This window comes from Geospiza fortis, unplaced genomic scaffold (genome assembly GCF_000277835.1).
Source record: "Geospiza fortis unplaced genomic scaffold, GeoFor_1.0 scaffold188, whole genome shotgun sequence".
Lineage (NCBI taxonomy): Eukaryota > Metazoa > Chordata > Aves > Passeriformes > Thraupidae > Geospiza > Geospiza fortis.
Window position 1 is genome coordinate 6001159 of NW_005054337.1, and position 9625 is coordinate 6010783.

General features: G+C 51.3%; 1 protein-coding gene across 2 annotated transcripts in view; it reads left to right on the forward strand.

The window, feature by feature from the left end:
* Window positions 1-9625, forward strand: part of SGK2 (serum/glucocorticoid regulated kinase 2) — an 18640-nt gene that overhangs the window by 6328 nt on the left and 2687 nt on the right. For both annotated transcript variants that reach the window (XM_005422252.2, XM_031058006.1), the window contains 9 exons: window positions 3200-3269; window positions 4454-4511; window positions 4954-5003; window positions 5591-5648; window positions 6230-6313; window positions 6621-6752; window positions 7579-7691; window positions 8196-8232; window positions 8794-8880. In XM_005422252.2, the coding sequence (XP_005422309.1) occupies window positions 3200-3269; window positions 4454-4511; window positions 4954-5003; window positions 5591-5648; window positions 6230-6313; window positions 6621-6752; window positions 7579-7691; window positions 8196-8232; window positions 8794-8880 (689 nt within the window). The remainder of the gene's footprint in view (window positions 1-3199; window positions 3270-4453; window positions 4512-4953; window positions 5004-5590; window positions 5649-6229; window positions 6314-6620; window positions 6753-7578; window positions 7692-8195; window positions 8233-8793; window positions 8881-9625) is intronic.

Below are 9625 nucleotides of genomic sequence, written 5' to 3' on the forward strand. Positions count from 1 at the left end.
GGGAACAGGATCTTCAGGAGAAAATTGGGCAAGCCAGTAGGTCTCCAGGGACTATGAAAGCTTCCTGAAATGCAGAAGTTCTTTAAAGTCTTTCCTAACCTCTTCCTGGACTTGCTGTAGTGTCTCAATGGGGATGAAAGTGGAGTTCAGTACTAGCTTGCAGCTATCTCTTAGATCTGTAGCAGGGGAAAACTTGAGCCTTTTTTTTTCTCTCCCCAGTAAAAGCACGTGTTTGCAGGAATCCCCACCTCCCTCCCTGCTCCTCTCTGAGCTGAAACTGGGGCATCTCCCCCTTAAGCTGAGAGCAGCCCCTGTGCCGGGTGAAACCTGTGGGTGCAGGTTCCTCACCCCTGCCCCTCCAAACTCTGAGTTTCCTCCACAACATCACCTGCTGCCCCAGCCACAGCCCTGCCAGGCCTCTCCTGGCTGGCAGCCAGCCCTTCCCAGAGCAGAAGGGGACGAGGGACTCGCTCGGAGGGGTTTGCAATGTAGGTTAGGCAGGGGAGGCTGCCGAGAGCGGTGACATCGGGGAGGAGGCGGGAGCAGCCCGCAGATGACGAGGCTGTGAGGTTGTGTCTCCGTGCAAGGTACGCCTTGCATTAGTAATGTGTTTGTAGCAAATAACGCTGGGCTGGCATGGGAATGTGGGTCACCACTGCCAGAACTGTGCGAGGAACAGGGAGCTGCTCGTGCTGTGCTGGGAAGCAAACGTATGTTACTGAGGGATGTGTGGTGGGGGGAGATTTAGCTGCAGAAACTGCTCCAACTTGGAAGTAGCAGCTTTCTGTTGTGTGAGTGAGTGCTTGCTTCCTGCCTGGGGGGTGCCTGTGGCCGGGAGTTGGGCTGAAATGGTGTTTGAGGAGGGGGGAGTGGGGTGCAGGGGTCTGTATTCCTGCTAGTCCTGTGATTACTGGGGAACTCCTAGACTTGCTTGCCAATGCTCTCTGTGGCCCTGGCTGTGCCTGGAGCATCCGTGCTGCACCAGCAGGCACGAGGAGGGATGCAGCCGGGCATGGATAACCAAGGATTCCAGCGTATCTTCGTGACCTATTTCTGGTTCTGTTGTTCAGTGTGTGCGCTCAGGAAATCTTTCTGCTTTAGGGGGGTAGGGTTTGTTAGTGATAAGGAAAAGCCTGCTTGGCTGCTTGTGAGATTTAAACCACAAACTAACCTGGTCTTGAAGGTGGACTTGGGCTGGGGAAGGTGGCTCTGAACCTGTATAGAAAGTGATGTGGGATGGGGATATACACATCCTACAAATGGGTATGGTACTTCAGTGCCAGAGACTTTAACCTCAGAGCAAGTCCCTTTAATGAAAAAGCTGTGCTGGACAAGGCTGTCCTGCATCCTGTGAATACATCTAGGGCACGTGGATGTGTTTCCATGGCTTGCCCATGTGCTCTCCAAGATGCCCAAGCTGCAATATCTCCATCTGTACCTGAGTCGTTATTTCCCCCAAGTCTGGGGCCAGAACAGAGGCTGCAAGGTGGCCCTGAGGCCAAACCCAAGCTTGTGGGGCTTCAGATTCAGAGGAAATGGGCTGTACCACCTGATGGAGCTGCAGGCAGCGAGCAGGAGTGAGGTGTTAGGTTGGGTTGTCCTGGCAAGAAGCTCCTGAGCAGGGGTGGGAGCCTTCACTCCTCTCCCTACTGCTGCCATGTGCAGCTTGGGGCTTGTCCACACACACCTGTGTGCCCTGTGCCAGCCTCCTCCCAGGCCTGGATCCTCCAGGGAGTGTTGTCTGCTCAGAGACTGCAGCAGTGGTGTTGCTCTGCCGTGGCCATGAATCTGCCCAGCCTGTCCAGCAGCCCGTGAGGCAGACACTGCCCTGAGGCAGGTGTTGGGTGACCTTCAGCAGCCCTGGGAGAGCCAGGCTGTCAGGGAAAGGACTCTGCCCAGTGGGAGGAGATGGGGCTTGATCTGTCTGGGTGCTGCCTGCATGCTGTCCCTGCTGGTGGCTGCCAGCTGGGACAGGATCTTGGACTTGCTGCAGGGCAAAGTATGGACAAGGTCAGGGGCTCAGACCAGCTTGATGTTGTAAGTTCTCCCCCTGCATGGTTTGTGGGCTTTGCTTTAAATTCCCTTTGCCTTTCTTATCCATTCAGAAACTCTAAACTCACAGTTTAGTTTTTTGGCTGCTCATCAGAGCTGCCCCCAAATCCCAGATCTGCTGGGGGGGCCAGCTCAGGGGCTCTCAGGAGTTCCAGGACCCTCTGCCTGGCAGATCCAAAATCCATGCAGGAAGGGCTCTGTTATGGGCTTGTTTGCCTCAAAACTCATTGTCCTACAAAATCCTTGCCCAGGGAGACTGGCTGTGGCAATTGGTGCTCTCCATTCCTTGGTCTGTAGAAGAGCTATTCCAGGATGACAGCTTGCTTGTGTCTATAAAAGCCCCTTCTTTTTAGATGGGAAAGGAAAGACATATTTCTGTGAATGTTTTGATTCTTGCTTTCCCTTCAGTGGCAGAACTGAGGAGTAAAACTGAGTCTTGAAATACTTTTGCTATCTACTCCTAAGCAAAACAAGGAACTCCTCTGTATGGGCTGCACTCCTCGGGCTTCCCTCTGGCTCAGCCTGTGCAGCAGGCTCAGGGCTTCCTCTCTGTGAAGGGAGAGGTGATGATGATGATGAGCGGTGGCAACTGCCTGCACAGCTGAGCAGCAGGGATGCTCCATGGTGGGAATCCCAGCTTCTGGCACTGGCTATGTGTCCTTGGGCAAGTCACTGCTGTGATGTGTGTGTGTGCTGGCTTACCTCCTGCAGGGCCTGAAAGGTTTCATTCACGTCCCTAATTACTCACAGAGTCCTGAATGGAAGGGACAGTGGACGTGCCAAGTGTGTGACGTATCCCAGTACAACCTCATCCTTGTAAGCACTCTCCTTGTCCCTCCTGGGGACACAGGGGTGGCTCAGAAAGGCTTGACAGTGGTGCTTCAGCCTGAGTCCCCTTGGCCACCAGAGAGGGTGTCTGTTTTGTGGCACTCATGCCTGTCCTGTGAGCTATTGAGGGCTCCTGGTGAGGCTGGGAGGGAAGATGTCCTGGTTCCTATAATTTCCTGGTTATTTTGGTATGTGAGTGGAAGGGGGAGGAGGGCGGCTGTGGAGAGAAGAGCAAGGTCAGTGAAGAACAAATGTGCCTCTGTGCACTTGTGATCACGCTGCCAGCTAATCGGCTTCGGTGCTCCAACTTTGCTCACAGAACTCATCAAGCACGGCCGGGAGAGGATAGAACAAACCATCAAGGCCTCTGGCTCCAGGCTCTGCTCATAGTGAGTATGAACCCCTCCCAGTGGGATGGGAGCCCTTTAACAGCTCAGCTGATAAGCCCTGTGCTGGCTGGCTGGTGGATGGAGCTGGCTGGCACCGGGCAGATGTGGGCAGTCCCTGACACAGCTGCCAGCATCCGCTGCTGCCCGGCAGCTCCTGCCATGCCCAGCCTGGGAGGGGATTCTTTGGGATGGCTGGGGGTCTGTGCCTGGTGGTGTGCGGAGGCAGAGAGTGGGAGCACCCACAGGTGAGACGTGGGGTCTTTGGGCCCCCTTTTTGGGAGGGGTGGGGCAGAGGGTGGCTGTGGGGGTGAGAGCCTTCAGAGCAGATGTTGTATGGTGGGGCTGGGGGGTGCGGGGCTAAGCTCTCTGGGGCAGGGGAGAAGGGAGCAGAGCCGTTTTGTTCATGTTCTCTTCTTAATTCTGGCTTTTGCAAAGAGCATAGAGGAACCCCTAAAACCAAAGGGAGGAATCCCTGAGGCAAGGCTCACCCATCCCCAGTGATGCTCAGGCAGGATGGATCTGAACCAACAAGTGTTCAAGTCTGGCTTCTCCAGCCCCAGCAAAAGCTGCACTGGGCAGACAAGAGCTCTTTAATGCCTCTGCTCACCAAGCCTGCCCTGGCTGCCACGGCAGCTCCTCTTCCCTGCAATGTCAACATCCCTGAGCTGCCCTGGTCTGACCTGGCCCGGGGACGGACCTCTGGGGGGACCGTGGTGGCTGGCCCTAGCTGGACTCTCCTGGCTGCCCTGTGGGGATACTCACTGGGCTGCAGCATCCCTGTGCAGTGAGGAGGGGGCTGCATCTGCCTGGAGAGGGGTCTGGCCACGGCCAGAAGAGCTGTGACTTCACCTGGCCTGGTGCTGTGTTGCTGCTGGGGCTGTGCTGGCCCTCCTGTGCTTGTGCAGCTTCTGTTATTGCAAGTCAGGGGCCAATATTAGATAAGCTTGTTCACCCAGGAGCCCTGCTTGCTTAATCTCCTTCAGCACACACCATTCCCTGCCTCCCCCAGAGTATGGGTATCCCATCCTTTGGGGGTAGCAGTGCTGGGGAGCTCAGCTGAGCCCTCCTATGATGGAAGGGGTGCACACACTGGGGTTTGTACCACTCCCCAGCAAGTTAATGGTGTGAAGCTCTTTCTCTCTCAGATCTTGTACTCAACACTGACTTCCTCTTCTTTCCCCAAGTGCTGAGCGAGTTGTTTTTTTAATGGATCGTTCCCGGAGCCCAGACAAAAACACCCAGGTAAGATCATGGCTCTGAACAAGCAAATCCTCACCTTTGGGACAAAAGGGGCTGGTGCCTTTAGATGAAGAACAAGGAGAGAGCCTGTGTTAGCCTGTTGGGAGTCTTGCTGCTGCCCTGTCCTGTGGATGCTGCTGGGTGGGGAAAAACAGCAGGGAGGCCCTTTTGGACAAGGCATGATGTTCCCAGAGTCTGGGGACAGTAAGGTTCCTAGGGAACAGGAAGAGGAGGAAGAGCACATGTGTGTGTGTATCTCTTTGTCAGAGGCTGTAGCTCTGTGGTGCTGTGTGTGCATAAGGCCATCTAAAGAGACCTAAAATGTTTGCTGAAGTATCTACTGGATGTTTATCAATGGCTCTGTGTGAGGGTTGCTGTGTTGAGGAAGGGAAAACCCAACCTGCAGCATAGTCCTTGTGGCTAAAATTCTTGTTATCTTCTCTAGCCTTCAACACCAACTGACAACATCAACCTCGGACCTTCTGCTAACCCCAAGTAAGCTCCCTGCAAAGCCAGGTAGGGTGTGGAGTGTGAAGAGATTTGGTAGGGGGATGCAGATGATCCCTCTGTGTCACAGGGTGGTGTCTGCAGGAGTCTGGACAGTTACATTTCTCAGCCTTTAACACCACATGTGCCACCAATGCACCAGCTTCCAAGACTAAACTGTAGCTGGTACTTATTATAATCATCCTCTCCTGGCCATGTCTGTAGCCCCTTGTCCCTTTTCTTTTGAGAGGTAGTAAGGGATGCTCTTCCTTGTCACTGCTGGCTTCCTGGCTATCTTTCTCTAGAAACAGGCACAAACTGTATCCCCTGTAAGGGCATCACTTAGTCCTTACAAGTGCTGTCACTGCTGCTGCCTTCAGCCCCTGGTTGCTGAGGGGTTGCTTGTGCTCTGCAGGGTGCACTGACCCACACAGTGTGAATCCTGAGCTGCCTGGGAGCGAGGGTCACCCACCAGCACCCTTTAATCCCTTTCACAAACACTCGCTTTTCCAAGCAGGAACTCTGCTTTGATGGTGGTGTTACTGTTGTGCGTTTCTCTCCCAGAAACATTAACTTGTTTCATTCTTGCCCAACAGTGCCAAGCCAACAGACTTTGACTTCCTGAAGGTTATTGGCAAAGGAAGCTTTGGAAAAGTAAGTGGGCTTGTGCAGGTGGGCTGTAGCTGTTTGGGGACAGCTTGGAAGGAAAATGTGTTGCTGAAGGAGTTTCTGGCTGTGTCCTTTGCTTGCACCTCTCCTGAGGTGTTTGGCCTGAGTGGGACTGAGATTAAACAAAATCTGAGACACTGTTACAAATAGTCCATTCTGACTTTAAGGTCCTTCAACCTCTCTAAGGACTGAAGAGTGAGGTGTTTTATGCTCAGGGTGGTGATGGTGAAGAACAGTGCTTGATTCAAAATAAGTTTCAAACTTGTTCAGGAAAAGATTACCAAAGAAACCTTGGAGACAGCCCGGATTCTTTAAATGGGACTGGCCCTAAATGCTTCAAAACTATTTTCTGTTGTGTGTCTAGGGGATAGATGTGGAGATATTGAGTGCTTATCTTCTGGCAATGAAAAAGTGCTGGGAATTGAGAGGGCTGGAGCTTGGTCTTTAAAACCCTGTAGCTGGCCCTCTGAAGTAGTTTTCTGTGTATAATTACTCACAAAAGTGTTGCGCTAATGAGGACACACTGACCAAGGTGAGACAGCTGTGAGCAGGACCTTCTGTTGCAGGTTCTCCTGGCCAAACGCAAGTGTGATGGGACCTTTTATGCAGTGAAAGTCTTGCATAAGAAAACCATCCTCAAGAAAAAGGAGGTATGTCTGCTCTCCTGGGCTGTTCTGGAAATTGTGGTTGGTGTATGGGCTCTCTGGGTAATGCAATTGAGGTATCTGGCAGGCAGTTCACAAGTTAAAAATCCATAAACATGGATCTGGCTGTGCCATGAGAACAAAAGAACAGATTAATTAGGTCAGATAGGAGGGAGTGGTTCTCTCTTTGGGGCTGGAAATGACCCTTGTGGGCTCCCAGCTACCACCTGCTCTGAAAGCATCAGTGAGCCCTTAGGGCAGGCTGGGCTGGATCCTTGCCTGAATCCTTAATGCCTTGTCTGCTTTTTGATAGCAAAACCACATCATGGCAGAACGCAACGTGCTCCTGAAAAACGTCAAGCACCCCTTCCTTGTGGGACTCCACTACTCCTTCCAGACCTCAGAGAAGCTTTACTTTGTGCTTGACTATGTAAATGGAGGAGAGGTGAGTGCGCTTCCAGGCTTTGTTTTAATCCTTTTTGGTCCTTCACAAACATGCTGCTTTATTTAAAATTATTTCTTGTCAGAAGATAATGATGTTAAGGGATAATGTTGTTTTGACTGCTGGCGAGGAGCAGCCAGGAATACCTGGCAGGATACCTCACCTGTAAATTGAGTCAAGATCTTGCTGGCTATGACCTGAGTCAGTTGATTCCCAAAGTAAAGATTTTGAGAAAAGTGGCATTTGGGGCATTTTAAAATTCTATGGAGAATAAGGGAAATGCTGGCATTGGTGAGGTTCAGGGAAATCTCCTTCTGGGCCAGCTCTGGATCCATGTCTGGTGCTTAGGAGTGATGCCATTGCAACTTCCTAGACTTTTTCTCTCATGTAGAAGCTTACTTTTCTCAGCTGTCTTTCTGTGCTATCTGAAACTGGCTGGGATATATTGTTAAGGTGGCTATCTTGCTCAAATCAAGTTCACGTTGGGGATCTTTGCATGTTCAGCTCTCTGCATGTATCACTTCTCATGGCCATACTACCACTGTAATCAGCCTGTGGGTTGTAGTAAGATAAGAGCTTAACCAGGTCAGCAGATGATGGAGGGCTTGAGTATTAATTATTAATTTTTGTGAATGATGATGAGGAGAAATGAAATAATTTCTATAAAGGTGTTTGGATTGCTTAAATTCACTTAGCTTGGGCTCATTTCAGGCTGTCAGTGTGCTACCTGCTGCAAATCACTTTCCACTTATGTAGCTGGCTTTCATCCTTGCTCCAGATTAGCCTTCATTTATTTAGAGACATGATCAACCCTCTCACCTTCCCATAGCTCTTCTTCCACTTGCAAAGGGAGCGCTGTTTCCGTGAGCCCCGGGCCCGGTTCTACGCTGCAGAAGTGGCCAGTGCCATTGGGTACCTGCATTCCCTAAACATCATCTACAGGTAAGGCAGGGGCTCCAAGCCTGCCCTGGCAGGGGGTGCAGTGTTGGCAGGGAAAGGGATTCACTGGGGAAGTGAAATGCAGGACTGGAGTAGCTGAAGGATGTCCTAGCCCAGACAAGATTGTGCTGCTGATACTTTCCTCTGTACGAGGGTCTGCACAATAGGACGCGATGGGCAATAAACCATTCTTTCCCCTTCCTAGTATCAGTCTGAGACTATTAAGTTTAAAGACATAAAATAAACCTGGCTCAATAAGTAAGAAATCATCTCTCAGTAACAATTTATGCATGGAAATGCAGGCTAACACCTCATCCTGAGTGAAAGCAGAAACATAATTGTTTTTATGTTTCCATGTATGTATACCAATGGGAGTCTGCAATTTGGGAAGGTCTTGGTGATCTGGATTGGGAGGCTTTGTTAGCTCCTGTTCTTGCTGATGCTGTTTCAGATCCATGTTTTCTAAATATCTGGCCAAATCTGCTCAAACAGCACTTTGTCTTGCAGGGACTTAAAGCCTGAGAACATCCTCCTGGATTGCCAGGTACATTCACAACTTGGGCTGTCTTCCTGCTGGCTTTAAAAACATCAGGACCACAAGCAGAGGGCTGTGGCTCTGCAAGCTGGACTATAGTTGATGGCATGGCATGGCTTTTGTCTGTCTGCCCCACTGCACTTCTGTGCAGATCCCAGAGGGATGAGAGGGCTTGGCCTCTGAAGAACTGCATAGTTTCGGGGCTCATTCCCAGAAGTGGGGACCTGACCTGTGGGGGGATCAGGGTGGTGAAGAGCAGGTCACTGCTGCAGCTCTGGTGGTGACTGTTACATAAATTGGCTCTGGGATAAAGCAGCAGAAAATCACAGCAGTGCTGGAGCTCCTCATGGCTATCTAGCTGTAGACAAATAAAAAATAAGAAATTGAGACTGTGTTTTTTCTACAGTCTCCAGTACCTGTACTATAGGATGAACATAATGGGAGGGAGGGGAGGCAGATGAGCAGTGGGGAGCCAAAGCCCACATGAGATGTAATGCATAGGCAAATACATGGAAATCCTGTCCCCTCTCCATAAAGAGTGGGACAAGCTAAAATTTCCCTTTTCTTTAGGGACACATAGTATTGACAGACTTTGGACTCTGCAAAGAAGGAATGGAGCAAGAGGAGACAACTTCTACCTTTTGTGGCACTCCTGAGGTACTCTATGTGCTGGGGCTTTGCTGAGACCTGGGGGCTGGAAACCTTCAGGCACTTGGTGCTCTGGGTCTTGGGCTTATGTGACACCTCAAAAAAATATGGGCTCTCTGAGGTTGTCAGCCTGAAGCTGGAGTTCAGATAAGGCCTTCCCCATCCAGCAGGGACAGCTACCTGTAACAACACAGCAGTTTTGGAGTATGGATGAGCCATTGGGGCAGGGGTTCCTGCACTTGGAAATGGCCAGGGCTGTGAAATTAGCTGGGGAGTGGAGACAACCTTGTCCCTGGGAGCAGGAGGTTTACCTGCTCTGAGACCCCAGTGGTACAGAACAAGGAGCCTGCTGGTACTGCCATGCACAGGACCTTGCTGTGCTCTCCTCCGTGTCCTTGGTGCATGCAGGAGCTGCAGAATGCCCTGTGCAGAGGAGGGGAGCAGCCCCCCCCCGGAATGCAAGCACTGCTTAGATGGGAGGAAACGCCTTTCCTCCAATGCACTCCAACTGAGTTTTGTGAAAACCTGTTTCCAGTCTGGCTTCTTGGAGGCTTTTTTGCCTGCTTCTTACTGAGCCTGGGGATTTTGGTAGCCCTTTAGCCTAGGTGATGTACTTGTCCTGCTGCTTTCCCCAGGCAGCTTGACAAAGGGTCTGTAAACATGACACCTTTCAGCGTTCAAGCTCAGCAGAAGTGAGCAGGAATTTCCCTCCTTTTTTCAATGAGGTTTCACTTATGCAACAGCACAGCATGAG